The following is a 20,446-nucleotide window of genomic DNA, read 5'->3' as shown; positions in this document are numbered from 1 at the left end:
CATATTCTGCATAAGAGCTGATGCATGCACCTCATCAGCTCCTCGCCGTCGTACTTTAAATTCCCGTGGTTGGCCTCACAGGAGTTCGCACTGGTATTGAAACCTTCCGTAAGTCGCCTAACTCTAATAAATTTCTTGTCGGCCAGCTTTTCAAGCACTTCGCAGCCACCTATTTCGGCCTCTCTCCTCTTATTGCGGCAAATACGTATCGCTTCCTTCATCAGTGCCCTACAACGATCCCACATGACTCGCGTTGTGCCCGATAGCAGCGTGGCCCTATAGGCGGCGTCTTTTTTCTCTGTGCCTTCTTAACATTCCTCATCGTACCAGTTGTTCTTTCGAGCTCGCTGAAATTCAACTACTTCTTCGGCGGCGGTACTTAATGAGCCGGAAATGGGGTTCCACTGCTCGCGTATGTCGGATCTGTTGTGATTGCAAGTTTTCAAAGTTAAGCTTTCCTTGCATTGTTTGGCGCACAATATTTGCTGCACAGAGGCGGGTACGGATCTTGGCTGCAACAATATAGTGAACCGAGTTGCTGTTTGTACGTACGTCTAAAACGCTGGAAGCATGCCTTCCATCTATCACAACGTGTTCGATTTGGTTTCTCGTTTTTCGATCTGGAGACAGCCATGTAGCTTGGTGGAATTTCCTAAAATCAAGTTGGTTTGCAACAATGAGGTGTGAACATGGTATAAAAAAAGGCCAGTGTTGAGAAATACAACTTTTATAACTGGTTTAACAGTTTTCGAAAAGTCTGGTAAGACTCATGTGAATTCAACTGTCAAACTATAATTTGGTTGTCATCGTCCGCAATCTGCATTTCATCGTTTGTTGCTCGCAATTTAATTTTTGTGTTAAAAAGAATCCAATATGTATTCTCAACAGCCTTTCATTCAAACAGAATTGTGGAAACATGGTCCAATACCAGGCCAATTTTATAACTTTCCTGGAACTAACCAAAATACAAAAAATTTCGGAGGTTTCACAGGCGCCGAACAGTCTGGTGTGCAACATTCATCGTAAGTTTCCTCATACAGCTCAATAAATTTCAATTGTACTTATGTGCATATAATTCTTCAATTGTATGCAGATCCCCCATCACTACTGGTACTTCAGTGATTGGCATTAAGTTTGACGGAGGTGTAATGATTGCCGCCGACAACCTCATCTCATATGGCTCCTTAGCGCGCTATCAAGATGTACAACGTGTGTTCAAGATAAATGAAAAAACGATCATAGGTGCTGGCGGTGATTTCGCCGACTTCCAGAGTTTGAAGCGCAGCATCGATCAAAAGATGGTTGAAGACATGTGCTATCAGGATGACATTGATATGCAACCTAAATCATTGTACAATTGGTTAACACGCGTGCTATACAATCGCCGCAGTCGCGTTAATCCACTATGGCTAGAAATGGTTGTTGGTGGCATACAGGACGGTGCGCCCTTCTTGGGTCATGTAGATCTGCGCGGGCGCGCTTATGAAGATGATGTAGTGGCTACCGGCTTTGGCAAACATTTCGCACTACCATTAGTTCGTGAACAAATCTCAAATGGAGAGGTGCTAACCCAAGCGCAGGCCTCACAAGTGGTAAGAAGGGATTTGTAATTTTACAAAAAACTGGGAATATTTATATAAACCTCACTTTATAGTTACGCAAATGTATGGAAGTTTTATACTATCGTGATTGTCGTGCGATATCCAAATTTTCGGTAGCTGTTGCCACAGCCCAGGGTACGATTGTTCAAGGACCTTTTGACGTTAACCAAAATTGGGAGGTGGCTACTATGGTTAAGGGCTATTAAATACAAATCTGTAATTGTGTTTTAAATACAAGTTATAAACGAAATATATCTTAAGTATTTGGCTAAAATGGAAACGTCTTTTTGGACATTTACTGCACACAATATTGCTAAGAAAAGTACGAGTAATAATTTTGATTTTTAATAAAAGGTGTTTAAAAACAAAATTTCGCGGTTGCATTTTCTTTAAGACAATCCCGAATTAGGATTCGTCCGAACTAATTGTGTACACCTTCTTATAGACACCTCGTTTCTAACATCTTGTGCCTTTTCACCTTATTCAAAATATAAGTTGAACAATTTTTGTCTTTCGTTTAGCTTCGAAGCCATTAATAACTTCTATTTGCAAAACGTGGGACAAAAGTGTACACGGTTTACATAACAATTGAATAGCCTCTCTTTGGGCAGTAGACCCATATCATATGTAATGTATGTACTCAAAGATCTATGCAGTCTCAAACTGTATATAAGAAATTATATGTATGTATGTCTTTCTAATATCGCTAAAACCCTTTATTTTCACATAAGTGTATGTATGAATATTCGTAAGTATGCAGGCATATGGGCAGATTTGTTATCATTACTTGGAATACATAGATTTAGAAATATAAATTTTACAAAAAAAAAAAAACAACAACAAAAAAGGAAATTTTTCTAATCAAGTACTTCCCCGATATGAGATCGTCGCCACTGTACAAGATGTGGAATAGTTGCTGCTGGTCATGACATGTATGTATATAAATTTTCATGAGATATACCGATTACACTTGACATGTCTTAATTAAGATAAATTCAAAAATAATAATGTTGAATACGATTGATATTCAAATTTCAAAAATTTAGTTCAACATTGTGCGTCGGTCATAGATGTGACGACGTTGTTCGCGTACTTGGCGCTTCCACTTATCCGTCTGATGGCCAACACGATTCAATACATTGGCACGCGAGTTCAACTCTTGATTTGCCATGCCGGTTGGTAATGGTGGGGCAGTAGCACTTGCGTCGTCCTAGCAATTGTGAAAAGAAATAAGGACAACATGTTAGAGATTTAAAAATTGTAGAGCAGTTATTAGTGTGGTGTATTAGTGAAAATTCTTTAAGAGAATACTAAAAAAGGTAATCAAGTTTACAAAGCGAATAAACTTGTATATAAATGAAATAATTTGTAGTGAATGAGTGGATAGTTAGTGTGTTAGTAACCAAAAATTAACGATAATAACAAAAAGATGAACACCAGCACAATAATAACATGAAAACGAAAACTAAAACAAAATCAATCAGAGTCTTTATTGTCATCTACTAAGAGACTATATTGTATGTTGGCATATTTGATATCTACATCTTCGTTTGTGTGTTCCTGATAATTCGCCTTAACACGTTTGTTGAGTAAGGGATCCAAGCAAATTAGGAAGAGCATGTATATCACCAGAATTGATATAATCCAAATAACAATGATGACAACGACCTGTTATGAGTATTAGATTAAATGTATATCACCATAATCAATTCAGCTTTATCAAGTTAAAAGCAAGCTGTTTAATTGAGAAAATATATATGCTTATGCCTAAAGTAGTATGTTTATATCTATATTAAAATTTAAATCGCTTCCAAAAACGCTACTTACCTTTATAAGTGTGGTGTTGCGCGCTTCATGCTGGCATTTGCATTCTGGGCATATCTCCAGCACTTTACCATTTTCACTCAAGCGTGGAACCAAAGCTCCATCACAAACACTGAATGCGTCATAAATTAAATAAAAAGAATTGCCACTGGTACATAAATCATGACGCCTCTATTAGCTCCTACGTATGTACATACCATTTGGGCGTTGAGTTTGTTGGCTGCATCAACGGGTTTACTAAATGTGTTGCTGCCGTACTGCTCAAAATACCGTTACTTGGGATTACTGTGTTACTTCCAGCCGGACTCAATTTGGTAATATTACTTTGAGCTGGTGGTATGTCCGCTTTGGTCAACTGCAAACAAATACAGCTCTCAATTTTTATCACGTCTCCAAATGCCAATATTCGTACGCTTACCATTAAGTTAAATATTATACAAAATATACCTAATAACGTCACACTACCAGCCGCATGATACCGACGCGTCATTTTGTGTTGAGGAAACAATCAAAATTGCGTATATTTTCAAAAAACTATCGTCGAACTGAGAAATGAAAATCTTATCCAATTTTTTATCTTTTCTGGTTCGTCTCCTGTCAGTAGAGCTGTAAAACTATCGATGGTACTATCGATACTATCGAATGGTACTATTTTTTTTATCATTTTCTGCGCTATCGAATGGTCGTCGTGAAAAATTCTGTAAAACTAGGTTTGTATAGTAACCAATAGTCAGTACTAATTTGTACTGGAACCTGCAAATTTTTACTGGAAAAGTGTATGATAACCCAAAAAATTTGCAAGAGAGCGCTGAATCGAGAGCGTAACAACACGGGAGAGCTGCAAATTCTTGCTAGTGAAATTTCTACTAGCAGAAATTAGCTAGCAAAAGAAGAAGAAGAATAAGCGCCATTTGTTGAATTGGTTTAGCACAAACAAAAGTAAAATGAGTAGAAATCAAAATATTAATGATGTACTGGACTGTGTAAGTGCGTGTGTGTAAAGCAAAGCGTTTAAAAATGATTTATAAATAGTAAAATGTTTACAGCAGAATATCAAAACAGTGCAACAGCTGTTCACTTGCAAGTTTTTGCTAGTTTTGTGTTCATTAACTTTTTCTGCTAGTTTTCTGTTATTCTCAATTTTACGCTCTATTTTGCTTTTACGCTCTCGCTGCAATGTTTTACTGGAGAAGTTACTGTACAAACCTAATATTGAAGGAACTCTTAAAATTGGTATACGTACATACATATGTATGTATTTATGCTGATGCGCTTCAATTGATGCTAGTTTGTACCAAACATAGCATTCGCAACTCAAACGGTTAATTTGTTTGTTTACAGTTTTTTGACATTAGGTCCCTTCAATAACTTTTCCAGTAAGTACATGCAGCGAGAGCGTAAAAGAAAAATAGAGAGTAAAATTGAGAGCAAGAGAAAATTTTCAGAAAAAGTTATTGAACGCAAAACTAGTAAAAATTTGCAACTTAAACCATTTTGACACTTTGGATGGTTAAGTTTTGGCGCGCAATTTTCTTTTTAATTAGGAATAGTTCCCATCGTCATAAAAATAAAAAATATACAATAGGTTTAAATTTTTCATCCATATTTTCATTTCACTAATTATGTTTCATCAAATCATCCTCTTAAATAGTTTGTTTACATTTGAATTCGAAACATAACCTTATTTTTTGACTCCTGCAAATTCCTGCTGGTAAAATTTTTACTCGCAAGAATTTGCAGCTCTCTCGGGTAATTACGCTCTCGAATTCGCTCTCTCTTGCAAATATTTTGGGTTATTGAATGCATTTCCAGTAAAAACTTGCAAGTACTAGTAGCAATTCGTAACAATTTGTTGATATTGAATGGACCTATTATAACTAGCTACGAGAGAGTACGAGCTAATTGTCACTTCTACCTTAGTAAATATGCCTTGACTCAAGCTCTAATGAAAACTAATGAGTCAAACCACGCCAACTGTGTCAATGAATTTCCATTGATTTTCTGGAAAGTGAAGACAAGTGTGGGAATCTGTAGATAATTATAGAACAAAAATACACTTGGACGGTTTTTCGAAATTGCACTTCGCTTTTGTTTTTTTTTGGTATTATAACAATATTGCATTTTTGAGAGAAAAATTCGTAACTCGCGACCCATTTGATGAAATTTGATGAATTTAAAAAAAAAAAAAATTGCATGAAATTTCATTAAATGGGTCGCGAGTTACGAATTTTTCTCTCAAAAACTGCAATATTTTATAATACCAAAAAAACAAAAACGAAGTGCAATTCCGAAAAACCGTCCAAAGTATATTTTTGTTCTATAATTATCTACAGATTCCGACAATTGTCTTCACTTTCCAGAAAATCAATGGAAATTCATTGACACTGTTGGCGTGGTTTGACCCAATAACAATTTGTATTGATTTATTTCGTTTTTAAAAAAGCTCGTCGCGGAATTCGACATACATAATTTGTTTACATGAAAGTAGTGTAGTAGGCAACACTGTATTAATGTTTGTTCTTTTTATGTAGTACACACTATTCATTTGGATATAAGTATATATGCACATACATGCCTATATATGTGCATACATATTTCTATAAATAGCTAATAAGTCACCGTTAGGTTTCGAACGCTTGTTCTTCGCTTTATTGTACATACTTGTACATACATACATGCTTATATGTATACCATTCATTGTTACTATGTAAGTTTCTCTAGAATTCTGTCTCGCTTTTGTAAGTTTGTATACGTATGTATGTATATGCATACATACATACATAGATATATGCACATAAGTATCATAGCTTGTAAGCATCTTTGTACAGTGGTCGGTCGTCTTCAGTAGTTATTGAAATAGCTACTTGATCAATATACGCATACGCCGCTCGTTAAACTGTTATAATTTATTATACTCATTTGAGTGCTCATATTTGATAAAAACAAGTAAGAAAGTCTAAGTTCGGGCGGAGCCGAACATTAAATACCCGGCGCAAGTATTAAATATATGTTTTTCACCTTTCCGAAACCTACCGCTACATGGTAAGCTGGGGCGTATCAATTTTGAGTAAATTAGAGTCCTTAAATTTCGAAATTTTGAAGTTTCTAGCAGTTCTGAAATTTACCGTTATATGAAAACCGGCCTCAATTTTAGTCCGATCTCAATAATTTTCAACGCTTTGCTTCTATATTGCAAGCACAATAACCGTACCGTTTATACGTACAAATTGGTAGAACGGTTACCGAGATACATATGTATATGTGATCATAAGTCGGCGGTGCCACGCCCATTTTCCAAAATTTTATCACAAGCATATTTCTTGGTTAAGAATTGTTGTAAGCATGTAACTTGGAATAAATTAGCTTTAATATTTACTCATTCATCGAAGATTTTGTATTTCTCTAAATTACCGTTAAATGAGATGTGGGCGTGCTTATTGTCCGATTTTAAAAATTTTCGGCCATTTGGTATGATGTGCGAAGTTTGGAAGAAATTGGTAAAGCGGTTACCAAGATATACGCATGTAACCATAAGTGGGCGTGGCTACGCCCATTTTCCAAAAATTTATAATATTCTTATTTTTCGTCTAAAACTTATTGTAAATATCGATTTTGAGTGAATAATCTCCACTAAAATATCGCAGTTTTCGTATTTCTGAAACTTACCGTTATATGGGAAGTGGGCGTGGTTACAGTCCGATTTCGCCCATTTTCAATACAAACCTTCCTTTGGTAAATGGAAACCTACATACCAAATTTCGTTGAGATATCTCAATTTTTGCTCGAGTTATCGNGCGTACACGGACGGACGGACAGACGGACGGACAGACAGACATGGCTTAATCGATTTCTCTTTTCATTCTGATCATTTATGTATACATTTGTCTATGTTTATCTCGATTCGTTTTGGCTGTTACAAACAACCGTTATGTGAACAAAATTAATATACCCTTGTGCACAAATGCGCTCGGGTATAAAAATGTCAGCAAAATAATTCTCTGAAGTGAGAGTAAAAAGTGAGTAACACCAAAAAGGACGGGAACAAAAAAATAATTTTTCCTGTGAAAACGTCAACCAGTGATCGCTTGACACTTTTCCTGATTTTACCAGAAAAAAAAGTTCGGGTAAAATCTTGCAACTTCATTCTCTACACAATTCCAAAAATCGCTCTCATTTACAGGATTTTGGAGGAATTTGGAGTACGGGATAATTTTTCCTGTAACTTCCTGCAAGTTTGTGTAACAACCTGGAAATTCATGGAGTACTGGATCAGAGCTGTTATCTAATGTATGTCGTGGTTTTGAAATGCGGGCGACGGTTGCGGCAAACCAATTTCTATGAGACTTGGTTTCTTCAACTGTTGTCTCGTGTGTAGCCTGGACTATAACTTTGTAGCGGTGAAATATTGTATTGAAATAAAATTAGGAAACAATCGACTATATGCAAACATATTACGACCCTATCCCAGGTCAATGACAAAACTCATCGCATGACTATTGCTTTAACTACTGCGCCTAAAAATTTGACGCCGAATACATGCATTGTTCGTTGTTGTCACTTATTCAATAAGTCATGGTAATAACATAAACAATTGTCATACCTAAAGTCAAGTTTTTGCGGCATACTTTTGGGTGAAGTAGTTAAAGCCGTTAGCTTAGCCAAGCTTTAGAAAACGCCTTCAAAATTTCGTTTTTCTTTCCAGCTCACTCCCGAGGAAGAGGCACGCAATAAGATGTTGATGCGGGAACGAGATCGGGAGCGAAAGCGCATGAAGCGTCTAAATCCCGAGTATCGTCGCATGGAACAGGAACGGGATCGTGACCGGAAAAAGGCTCGTCGTGCCAATGAAGCTTTTCGTCAGCTGGAAAAGCTACGTGATAAAATACGTAAAGAACGCAAAAAGGGCATCATTACTGAAGAGTCGCTGCAAGCTGAATTTGCAAATATACCGCCAGTGCCTGTTGAACCGGAGGTGATCATATCAGATCCGGCGACTGACGATGGTGACGCTCCGTCACAAGCTAATAGTCGCCAGCGCGCCTTAGCCCCCATAGCTAGCCATAATTCAAGGCCTTCGTCAACGTCAAATAATTGCCATACCACTCCCACCACGGCAATGAGCACAGTGGCAGCGTCCAGTATCTCGGCAGCTAGTGTACACATTCACCAACAGGCCCATATGGCACAACTGAATAAAAGTATACTCTATCCACCACCGAATTTTGCTCATCATCCGCTTCCGATTGCCGGTGTAACACTAATGCCACAATTGTGCCATCCAATCTTACATCAGAACTTAACCGCTTCTTTGTATCCAACCAACGGCATTAAACAGGAATATCATGCAATCAAGCAGGAATATAATACGGAGGCAACCGCCTCATCTCATGTTATTGCGAGTGGTTCTCATGTGCCAGGCGCCTCGAGCTCGAGCAACGGCGATGAGCGTGAAATTGCAATAATTGAACCAGAAATCATTTTGCACACTTCAACCGATATTATTGCAGCACCACATCACTTCCAGAACGCGCATGCACACGCTCACCATTTACATCAGCAGCAGTGTGGCATGTTTCAACACATTGCGCCACAGGCGCACATGTCACAGATGCGCACACACCCGCCTTTACCACCGCCACCACCAGCCAGTCATGTCCAGCAGCAGCAGCAACAACAAATGCACCAACACTATGCGGCCAACAAAGGGCCTTAAACTATGTTCACATTACAGTATAAATTACTTAATGCATATTTACAATATAGAAATTTGCGGCTCGTTTGTAATTTATAAGCATATCATGTTGAAATCAAGTTATTTCGCTTTGTAAAATCTATTAGTAAATTAAATAGAGAGTTCATTTATCATAAATCAAGAACCTAATGAAGAAAACAATGGATTGCCATTTCTTTTAGCTGCCACTGTTGAGGAAATCAAGTACAAGCCGCACACTCGTACAAAGACATGCTAATCAAATGCATATAGAAATCATGAAAGCATTCAAAATAAATGTTTGCATACCTTTTCAGGTATTATTTTTATAAATTTCCTCAACAGTGGTAGCTAAAATAAATAACAATTCTTGTTTTTTTCATTTGATCCTTGATTTATGATAAATTATCTAATTTCTTTTTAATTTTCTGATAAATTTTATAATGCGAAAAAACTTGATTTCTGCTTGATTTGCTTATAAAATTACGATAATGTGGGCATACTTTTAATGATGAAAGTAACAACAACAAAAGCGAAGCGGTGTAACTTGAAGCTAAAAGCAAACAGTTTTTGAAATGCAATCTTTTTAAAAAGTAGATACATGGTTACCGGGACAGTCATCCTAGATACTTAAGAGCATTATTATTTTGGTAATTTTTGATTATTTTGTTTTTATGACATGATGTCCAAAACTTGACCGTTTTAGAGATATTCGATTTTAAGAATTATTTTAAAAATATGTTTTTTGTTTGTTCGTACGGCCACTTTTTTAAATGTAAAAGCAAGGGTTAAACAAACCCTTAAAATTCTCTAAGAAGGTTTCATGGATTCTTGATATATTGCCCAACTATTCATCATGAATGGCAGTTTTATCTGATAACGCCGTGAACGAAAATATCTGGCTGTGTGAGCCAGCCAGTTCTACTTAACCTACAACCGGGCCATACTATGGTGCCCCCACCAGGGTCGTGGGTGACTGCTATAGCTCGCCAGATATAACTATAGCCAGCGGGGATCTGATAAACTGCATGGGATGGCAACCAGTGCTTACGCTCGCATCAGACCACCTGCCCATAGTAGTCGCGATAGACCAGCCGACAGATTTTATAACATCCGAGAACCGTACTTTCATGAACACAAGGAAGGAAAACTGGGACGGTTACACGGAATTCACAGATCGCAAATTTAATGCTCTTCCACTACCATCATACGCGCGCGTAGCAGAGCCTAATATCCGTAGGATCATCAACGCAGCAGCCGCTCGCTTCATACCAGCCGGCCGGATCGCCAAAATCCAAGGCGTTAGGCCCAGACGGAATTTCCATGCAGATGCTGAAAAAGCTAGGACCTGCGGGAGTCGAGCACATGACCGCCGCTTTCAACTTGTCACTGTCCACCCTGATCATCCCCGAGATGTGGAAAATGGGTAGTATCATCCCCCTCCTTAAGCCACGGAAGAAAGCGGACGCAGGAGACTCCCTCCTAACCCCATTGGCAAAAACCATGGAAGCACTACTCCTCCCCAGCCTGACGAAGCATCTGAAGCTAGCCGATTCCGAAAAATGCACAGCACGACAACAGCATTAAACACCATTACCACACAGATTAGCGAGGGTCTGAACCAACGTCGACCCTGTGATAGTACGGTCCTAGTCGCAGTGAACCTGTCGACACGGTAAACCACGCGACCCTATGCCAAGGCGTCCTGGACTCGTCGCTTCCAGCTCGGACGAAACGGTGGATAACCAGCTATCTGTGTGGTCGTCAGTCATCAGTCGAATTCCGAAATGTCAGGTCCTAGCCGCGAAGAATTAAACAGGGGGTCCCTCAAGGCGGCGTACTCTCCCGACACTGTTTAATCTCTACATGGCAAAACTCCCTCCGTCGCCAGCAGGAGTTAACTTGGTAAGCTACGTTGACGACTGCACCATAATGGCAACTGGCCCAAACATCGACAGACTCAGCGATCAAATAACCGACTATCTCACCGATCTTTCCAACTTCTTCACTGCAAGAAGCCTCCAAATCTCCGCCGCAAAATCCACCGCCACACTATTTACAACCTGGACCAAGGAGGTAGGGCTAGAACTGGACGTCTTCGTCGATGGCGCCAAAATACCGACGACTAATTACCCTTATATCCTAGGAGTGAAGTGGCAAACACCTGCCCCGCATGTGGGAAAGGTCCCCATGACACCCAGCACTTCTTCACCTGCACCTACAACCCTACGACCCTGACACCAGAAGCGCTCTGGACCACGCCTATCGACGCTGCCCGCTTTCTCGGCCTCAGGCTTACAGAGTCGGAGGATGAAGACGACGATACATGACAGAACCTGGGGGGTTGAGCACTGCTGTTACAACAACAACAACCGAGGATTAAAACAGTTATGTATAAATCAATTTCAAAACACAAATTTTAATAAAACGGATTCCTTTTTAATACTACTTTTGTTTTTTATTAATGTCAAAAACAGTCAAAAGAAAAAAAATCCGAAATAAATGGGCGCGTTTCTAAGATGCAACTGTTTACCCCAACTGTAGCGGAAATGCTGTCAACTGTTGGGTCCAACAGTTACGGCTTAGAAACGGTATGATACATGAACTGCCCAACAAACAGCTGATATTTGTAAAATTAAATAAAAGAGCACCAAAATAAATTTTTACTAAGCCAAAAATATGAACATATGAACACTAAAGCATCCCAACTTATGCTACTATTCCATACGAACACTGGGACATATGTAACGGGTGATTTTTTTGAGGTTAGGATTTTCATGCATTAGTATTTGACAGATCACGTGGGATTTCAGACATGGTGTCAAAGAGAAAGATGCTCAGTATGCTTTGNGCATATGTACTTACATATGCTTATAAGTCCACGAATTTTCCATTTATTTTAAATATACACGTGTATTTTATTTTATTTATAGCCAGTTTCATTTTTTTTTTTAATTTATTATGAAAACTGACGGAAGGGAAATATAATTTTTCAGTTAAATTGTTGAGTTCATGTAGCGAAATAATTTTACGATGGAAAAAATGGCGTCGAATCAACAACCGTTCAGCTGAGCGGAACTACTCAACTGTGCGTTTCTAAATCAAGCGCTCATCAGTTTAACAACAGCTACGTCTTAGAAACGCGCCCTTTATTAAATTTACATCACAAACAATTTTGTGTTTCCGCTTATGCGTAATTTAAACTGTTTCAAACGTTATCGTAAGTACCAGATTTAATGAACACATTTACAAAACGTTGTGAGCAAAATTATGTATACATATAATCCTATCTGCCCAAAAACTCGTTCTTTTCAGAAAATAGAGACTTCTACAAAAAAATATTGCGTTTAGTTATATTTCTCTTAGCAAATCTAAACTTTAGTATTGTTGGTGCTAGCCAAAGCAGAGAAAAACACCCCTGTAAAATATGGTTTTTGTAACAACGATAATTTTCCGCAAAGGGGTTGATATTAGTCTTCAAAATAATTTACAGAATAGTTTCCATACGAATATATATTTTTAAATGATGTGAAGTAGGAAACAGTGAAAAGTCCTAAATTCAAAAGTTTATCAAGCAGCCATTTTTAACTGTCAGGGCTTGGTTCAACGTTTATTGATGTTTAAATAAAAGTGTACGTGCAATCAAATTTTTTTTTATGTTTTGGACATAGTGTATAGCTAAATTCATTAGAAATGGCCTGAATAATAATGTCCTTAAGTACCTAGTATATAATTAGTCTGTTCCTTTACTCGTCAGATTTACAGGATTTATTGAGAAGTCGCTACCGTACACACATTTACAACAGCGAGGGCGTAATCAGGAAAATGAATAATTGAATTAAAAACATAAAAATAAACAAACAAGTAGTTTCGAATGAAGAATAAATATTTTATATTCAGAATTACATGACTGAAGAATACAAACCTATTCTTTATGTGAAATTACTTGAATGTTGAATAAAAATTTATTTGTCATTTGAAATTTCATTATGATGAATAAAAAATTATTCGTCATTCGCAATTACTTGAATGAAGAATAAGTTTTTATTTTACTGGAATGGAAAAATGTATTCGTTATTTCAAATTTCATGATGAATGAAAATTTATTCGGCATTTGAAGTTACTGGAATGAAGAATACAAATTTATTCCTTATTGGAAATTTCATGATAATGAATAAAATTTATTCGTTATTTGAAATTACTTGAGTGAAGAATAAAAATTTAAACGTCATTCGTAATAAATAAGATAAAGTTTTTATTTGAATAATAATTCATTCAAAAAATTCCATCCCTGATTTAAAATATCTTCCGGACTAAATCAAACTTTTTCTGACTTAGGGCCGTTTTCTCAAGCAGGTTTTGAAATTTTCTGACCTTTAAACACAAATTTTGTTCTGAAAAAAAAAAAAATGTGTTTGAGGGACAAATAAATTTGAAAATCTACTGCCAAAAAGGTACTAAATGTTTTAAACCTGCCGGTAAAGGAACAGATTTTTTTTTTTTTTTGAAGTTACTGGAATGAAGAATACAAATTTATTCCTTATTGGAAATTTCATGATAATGAATAAAATTTATTCGTTATTTGAAATTACTTGAGTGAAGAATAAAAATTTAAACGTCATTCGTAATAAATAAGATAAAGTTTTTATTTGAATAATAATTCATTCAAAAAATTCCATCCCTGATTTAAAATATCTTCCGGACTAAATCAAACTTTTTCTGACTTAGGGCCGTTTTCTCAAGCAGGTTTTGAAATTTTCTGACCTTTAAACACAAATTTTGTTCTGAAAAAAAAAAAAATGTGTTTGAGGGACAAATAAATTTGAAAATCTACTGCCAAAAAGGTACTAAATGTTTTAAACCTGCCGGTAAAGGAACAGATTAATTTTTTTACTTGCAATTAGTACTAGGCATCTTGCATTTGTATAAATTGAAGTCGGCTATGCCGTCAAATGGACTTCGAAAGCGATATTTTAATTTACATACATTAATAAATCCATATTCACCCACATTTACACGCATATGTATTTGCCGCGAGTCTTAATTTCATTAAATGTTACTAAATAAAACAAATATCTATAAGGGAAAATTATTAAGAATAGTAGGGCTGTATAGGATCTTGTGCATATGCTCTTGCATATTCGGTGCATTTGTAAATTCACAACAAAAAAATGCGCACGGTTGCCATGGTAGCAGGCATAAAATTTACAAATGCAATTCCAACAGCAAATTCAAGACCATTTCCACAATATCCTGAACAGCCCTAATGTTAATGTAGAAGATACGAATAAGGCATGACCTTCACCCATCTGTTTAATGGATGAAACCTATTTTGTAAGAACTTTAACTTGTTAGGAAATATATCGCGAGTGGGTTGGCTGGAAAAATCCTGGCCAGGATATTTTTAATTAAATTATAAAAAAAAAAAGAAATAATATTTTTTTTTTTAATTTTGCACTCATTTGTTTAATGAACAAATTACATACATATATACTGATCGAAAGCGTAAAGCCTATAGAATATGCTAAACAGATGAGTGATAATTACTAGTATTACTTCCCTGTTCATACCTGCCAACCCGATAGATAGGCCAGGAAAAAAATAGACAAGCCCACTGTATCAAACCAAAATGCTGATTTGGTTTCTCTTCAGTGACCAGTAATCAAAAAATAAATGCACCGAAATCCAATTTTCTTTTGTCTCATACACTTTACATATTCAATATAAAAAGCAGAACGAGAAAACTTTGTGTATCTATAGTTGCGTTCCCCAACGTTTCTGGGTTATTCCTGTAAATTCTTGCAACTTCTTGCGGGTTAGGGAACGCAACTTATATCTAGAAAAATTTGTGTGTGTATCTCCCAATTCAAGAAGTAAGTGAAGTTGGTTGCGAATAAAAATAGAAATATATAAATGTCAGAAATGGCAAGCCACCACGGTTGATTTCAAATAGTATTATTAACATTCGGGGCCTCTTGAAAGCATCCGCTTTTAAATATCGATGAACAGTGGGCAAAGTTTGATAATGGGTATTTTTAGGGTCCCCCTAACTGTGTCTACAGACACCACTCGCACTAAACCATCGGATCCTGGATGCACTTCTGAGATCTTTTCAATGGACCATTGGGTTGGTGGTAGGTTGTCGTCCTTTATGATAACCACATCGTTCAACTCGAGATTCCTCAAACGTTGAGACCATTTGGGACGTTGTTGCAATTGTGTTATATATTCGATTGACGACCTTTTCCAAAAACGCTGTGTGAGCTTCTGAAGGTATTGCCAATGATTTACTGCGTTTTCCTTTAGGTTAAGGAGGTTTCTGGCACAGAAGTCATCGGACACAAAATCAGAAAATGTGCTTGAGACAAGGGATCGAGATCTCCTTCAAATTTGGTACATAGTGGACGTGAATTGAGACATCCTTCAATTTGACAGAGAATAGTGTGCAACTCCTCATATGTAACGTCCGCGTCAGCCAATGTTCGTTTTAAATGATACTTGACTGACTTCACGCCTGGCTCCCATATGTCGCCGAAATGGGGTCCTGAAGGTGGAGAGAAGTGCCACTGAATATCTTGCTCAGCAGAAGCTCTTGAAAGGCTTCCTGTGTCGTTGAATAATTTATGTATTGGTATAGTTCCCGCAAATGTTGATTGGCACCCACTAAATTGGTACCATTTTCCGAGAATATATGTAATGGTTTTCCGCGCCGCGCAGTGAATCTTCGTAGTGACGCAATGAAAGCCGCTGTAGACAATTCAGTCACCAACTCAATATGTATTGCTTTGGTGGTCAAGCAAATAAAAAGTACTATCCAGCATTTATACAGTTTAGAGCCACGTCCCTTCTAAGTAAGTTCTTGTTACCTGTATTGGCCCAGCAAAGTCGATCCCCGTGTTGAGGAAAGGCGATCCTGGGTCCAGCCGATATTTTGGTATGTCACCCATTTGTTGTTGTTTGGGTTGGAAATGCCGCGGTTTCGCATGCATACTGTACATTTAAATATGCACTGCTTGATAACATATGTGACTCCTGGAATCCAGTATTTAAGAGCCAAGAGATGGTGTAACTGCCTCTGTCCAGCATGCAAGTAACGTATGTGATAGTCATTTACAATTAGTTTAGTTAACGGGTGAGTTTTGTCCAATATGAATGGATGTTTCTGATTATAATTGATTTTTTCGTTGGTAACTCTGCCACCTTCTCGGAGTAGTCCTTGTTCGTCAATAAATGGAGAAAGTGGTGCCAACTTATGGGAAGATGGTAACTGCCTATCTTGACCGATAGTTCTTAACTCGAATGTGTAAGATACTGCTTGTGCTGACCTAACCAGGACATCATGTGCTCGCTGGTTGTAATGGATTGATTACACAGCGCTTTGCTGTTAATGCATTTAGCATTGCAGTTGTTGACAAATCGCAAAAGAAGTGATGTTATTCGCAGCAGTCGTGTAAAACAGGAGTAGCGCTCTAGCAACGAAACCTCAGTTGTTGTGCTTGCAAATGCAACCGTGCTTTTCCGTTCTTCCTGCGGTCTGTCATCTTCCAAAGGAGGCACTAAATTTCACGTACCTGGAATGTCTTTTAATTCGCCTGGAACATGCCACCAAATCTCGTTAGATAGAAGTTCTTGAGGACGCAATCCCCTTGTGGCAAGATCTGCAGGATTTTGCTGAGAAGGAATGTGTCTCCAACGCTCAGATGTGAAGCAAATAACTAAAGCCTTGGTAGTGTGATTTGTTTCACTGGAGCCACACGCGTGTTAGGAGCTATCAAGTTTGTTGATATTTGCCCATTTTCATATTGAACCCTAATGTATATAGTTGCCTGCGTATGCTAGCTCTGAAGAGTGCAAATCCATGTAGTTGTACGAGCTTCTCATTGGAGTAACATATCCACTTTGGAATGTGTGATTGCAATATGCGGTTGATGCTTTCTCGATACTCAACCCATTGAGTGTAAAGGTCTGGCGGTAATGCCTCGTTCCATCCTATTCCTCTCAACCACAGTTTTTGCGTAAATATCTTCATTGATATGACAACTAGCTAAATGCGATAAAACACTTCGTTTGGTTGTATGTTGGTTTGATGGCAAACAAACGCTGTGTTTAAAACTGCCGGTCGATGTATCCCATAAAAGTCCAAGTGTCTTTACTGTGCATGTAGAGTCTATAATGGTATCAGATTGGACCTCTCGGTCCTCACTTGGAATACTTTTCAAAAAAGTTGCTGAATTTGAAGACCACTTGCGCAGATGTAAACCAGCATCAGATAACACAGCGCAAATTTCTTCTTTAAGTTGAATTGCAGTAGCTTCATCGATAGCGCTTGCCATAAAATCTTCTACGTGCATTGCTGTGAAATTGCTTCAGCTGCTTGCGGATGTGCATTAGCGTTGTCATTGGCGGTTTGTTTCAAGGTTCTAGTTGCCAGGAACGGCGCGGCTAAAGCTCCATAGCTTACAGTCTTGAGGTTATACTCTTTTATGGGGTCATCGTTTGAACTCCGCTAAAGGATACGCTGCAGTGATTGGTCGTCAGGATCCACCAAGATCTGCCGATACATGTTCTCTATATCGCCAGAGAATCCCCACTTATTCTTGCAAAAATTTAATATAACGTCAAATAGATCTCTGAATTGTGGATCCTACTAGCAAATGGTCGCTGAGCGAGAGCCCATTGGTCGTCCTGCACGACCCATCGAAAACAACACCCAACTTAGTTGTTGTGCTGCTAGGCTTTAGCACTGCGTGATGCGGTAAAAAATACGTACGTTTTGGGTCGAAATTACCAGCCGGCTCCATGTGGCCCAAAGTAATATAATCGTTCATAAATTTTTGGTATTATTGCTTGAGCTGAGTAATATTATTAAAACATCGTTCCATAGCTAAAAAACGTTTTAGAGCGTTGTTACGTGATTCACCGAGTTGAATTGATTCGTTCTTCAATGGAAGTTTAACTACATACTTTCCACACTTGTCTCGCTTAACAAATTGGTAATAATGATATTCAGCTGCTAATTCATCATTGCATTGCCGATGGTGAGCCACTGGGGTGTGATATTATACTTGGTAATATGCAATCGGCTAGAACATATGCTCCGAGAATATGGTCAATGCGAATTGGCTTGTCAGCACGGGTCGGCCAATTCCAAATGCTTAAAAAACTCTGTGGTCTGGCTGGACACCTTATATGAAGGTAAGTTCCGTGTTAGATTTAATAAACACAGTCCCTCTGTTGTGATGGTCTAGCCTTGAGGTGCATGAGTGCTTATGTACACTTTTCCTTTTGAGCGACTTCCATCCGTTGATCCTACTCCATAGAGAATAGTGTTGTCGTATTTGGGTTTTAACTGAAGACATTGCACACATGCTGCAGAAATAAGTGTGCCTTGCGATCCTGAATCCAGCAAGGCGCGACATTGCTGTAGTGAACCAGTCGCATCGTGAACCATCACCAAGGCAGTTGAGAGCAACGTGAGGCAAGGCAAAATGGACTGCAAACTGTTTACACTAATGCTTGTAGTTTCTTCACATCGTATTGGTGGTTGAGATGCACTTCCCTGCAAGAACAGTGACTATCATTTGACAAATCATTTGACAAATCATTTGAGTAGCAAGACTGATAGAGATTTCTGCACCTACAAGTTTCTATCAAATTCTAAAGGGCAGTGTGAAAAATCTGATGGAAACTTTTGTGTACGTGTGATGCTTCATCTCCTTCTAACATATACGTTCTGGCATATTGCTAGACTGCTTACTCCCTTTGAGTTCGGCCTTCAAATTTTAATCATCAGTGATGTAAATCTTCGACAATTATGAGTGATCAACCTTGATAGAAATATAAGTCAGTTGATGTAATAACCGATCAATCATGACACATCAAATCTGTCATGTTTTCATATCATTGTTGATTACTCACAGTTGATGTAAAAATTCGTCTAGTCTGATCTCTATCCCACGATATAGAAATCTATCATTAATGACACATGTAATACTTGTTTTTTCTTTTATTTTCATAAAATCTTATGAACTAATTATTGATCGTCAAAAAATTAGAAGCTAAATACATTACCCTAAGCACAGTACATTAAACGTTAAGGAAATGTGGCCAAAAATTAAGCAAAATAAGGCGTTTCTATTATTTTTGCCACCAACGTACATATGTACATACTTAAATCTAATATCCTAATACATATTATACATTACACTAGCAGACCCGGCGAACTTCGTCCCGCCCAAAATTAGATTTTTAATTTAAACATTTTGGTACAACAGTTTCTCCAACAATCCACATTTACGATTTGTACTGCACATTCGTCGGCTAAGACTATCGTTTGGTGGTCGTTTGCCGCCTTAAATAACCGAACGAAAGTGTTATGTCCATGAGAAGATCCCTGGTGGGCACAATGAGCCGGATCTATAGTGAATGTGCCCTAGGAACTTTATCTTATAGTTAGTGGCAATTTCAATATCAATGCGTATCCTTGTTCAACAGAAATATAATATACATACATAAACTGAGACGAAATACCTTAAAAGCCAGTTTCGCGAAAGTAATTTAAGTGAAGAATTATGTTTTTCTGTCAGGTTCTATATTAAATTCAACTAAATAAATAAATTTTCATTAAATTGCTTTCATGAAACTGGCTTTTAAGGTATTTCGACAGGTGGTGATTTGAGATTTACCACTGCACAACTAAACACTGGTTTCTTCGAATGAGGCTCTAACGCATAATAATATTGGCAAATCACATCCATTGGGTCAATCGTAACACACGAGAGTTCAATATACTCAATAGTGCAACGGGTCGATTTAGTCTGACATTCACGGCACCTTTTTTTTCACTTTTTAGATTTTTAGTAGTAACTCGACCTCAGCACCGTTTCTAATACATGTTTTGAATGTTCGCCAAATCGATCATAAAAAAATTTTTAGTACTAACTCAACTCCAGCGCCAACTGGCGGATTACTTTTCCACGCCCCCTTTTTAAAGAGCCGTTTTTTCTCAATGAGCATGTGATTAATTTCATATATCTCCACACGAAGTGTTTCAGTACTGTACCACGAAAACTTCCAGAGATATGCAGTATGAAATTCGGCTTGTGTGGTAGGTGCCACGACCCCTTTTCCAATAGCTCCATATTTTCTACATGACTATGCGATTAATTTCATATATCACCACACCACGTCCAGTACTCTACCAAGAACAATTATAGAGATATGCAATAAGAAAAATTCGACTTGTATGGGAGGTGCCATGCCCATATAAAGTTCCAGTACTCTACCATGAACATTTCTAGAGGTACTTCCC

The 20,446-nt window shown here is 37.7% G+C and overlaps 2 protein-coding genes and 1 long non-coding RNA gene across 4 annotated transcripts; 1 reads left to right on the top strand and 2 right to left on the bottom strand.

Annotated features, from left to right (window-relative positions):
* The first annotated feature begins 784 nt into the window (after nucleotides 1–784).
* Nucleotides 785–1,975, top strand: LOC108363131 (proteasome subunit beta type-4-like). The gene is made up of 3 exons (XM_017616399.1): nucleotides 785–1,022; nucleotides 1,094–1,592; nucleotides 1,655–1,975. The coding sequence occupies exons 1-3, from the start codon at nucleotides 874–876 to the stop codon at nucleotides 1,805–1,807; spliced, it is 801 nt and encodes a 266-aa protein (XP_017471888.1). The 5' UTR covers nucleotides 785–873; the 3' UTR covers nucleotides 1,808–1,975.
* A 314-nt stretch (nucleotides 1,976–2,289) lies between these two features.
* On the bottom strand, nucleotides 2,290–4,112 carry LOC108363132 (uncharacterized protein CG1161-like). 2 transcript variants are annotated; one of them, XM_017616401.1, is made up of 5 exons: nucleotides 3,844–4,112; nucleotides 3,623–3,780; nucleotides 3,429–3,537; nucleotides 3,144–3,269; nucleotides 2,290–2,811 (listed from the first exon to the last, which is right to left on the bottom strand). In XM_017616401.1, exons 1-5 carry the CDS (start codon nucleotides 3,913–3,915, stop codon nucleotides 2,644–2,646), a joined length of 633 nt encoding a protein of 210 aa, XP_017471890.1. In that variant the 5' UTR covers nucleotides 3,916–4,112; the 3' UTR covers nucleotides 2,290–2,643. The 2 variants fall into 2 exon arrangements, with proteins under 2 accessions (XP_017471890.1, XP_017471889.1); XM_017616400.1 differs by having other exon boundaries at nucleotides 3,623–3,815; nucleotides 3,873–4,019.
* Nucleotides 4,113–13,248: 9,136 nt separating this feature from the next.
* Nucleotides 13,249–18,765, bottom strand: LOC108363134 (uncharacterized). The gene is made up of 2 exons (XR_001847567.1): nucleotides 13,998–18,765; nucleotides 13,249–13,607 (listed from the first exon to the last, which is right to left on the bottom strand). It is a non-coding gene; the product is annotated as an uncharacterized LOC108363134 (long non-coding RNA).
* Between the last annotated feature and the right edge of the window lie 1,681 nt (nucleotides 18,766–20,446).

The sequence above is a fragment of the Rhagoletis zephyria genome, unplaced genomic scaffold (assembly GCF_001687245.7).
Source record: "Rhagoletis zephyria isolate East Lansing unplaced genomic scaffold, Rhagoletis_zephyria_1.1 Rzeph_scaffold_01197, whole genome shotgun sequence".
NCBI classification, from domain to species: Eukaryota; Metazoa; Arthropoda; class Insecta; order Diptera; family Tephritidae; genus Rhagoletis; species Rhagoletis zephyria.
Note: the sequence above shows the minus strand (reverse complement) of the source record. Positions and strands in the feature narration are given on the sequence as shown.

Coding starts and splice junctions, on each gene's coding strand:
- LOC108363132 (XM_017616400.1), bottom strand. CDS start 3,915: ATGACGCGTCGGTATCATGCGGCTGGTAGTGTGACGTTATTAG. Junction 3,270..3,428: donor GCAACACCACACTTATAAAG/GTAAGTAGCGTT, acceptor TACTCATAACAG/GTCGTTGTCATCATTGTTAT. Junction 2,812..3,143: donor AGGAACACACAAACGAAGAT/GTAGATATCAAA, acceptor CACAATTGCTAG/GACGACGCAAGTGCTACTGC.
- LOC108363131 (XM_017616399.1), top strand. CDS start 874: ATGTATTCTCAACAGCCTTTCATTCAAACAGAATTGTGGAAACATGGT. Junction 1,023..1,093: donor TCTGGTGTGCAACATTCATC/GTAAGTTTCCTC, acceptor AATTGTATGCAG/ATCCCCCATCACTACTGGTA. Junction 1,593..1,654: donor AAGCGCAGGCCTCACAAGTG/GTAAGAAGGGAT, acceptor CTCACTTTATAG/TTACGCAAATGTATGGAAGT.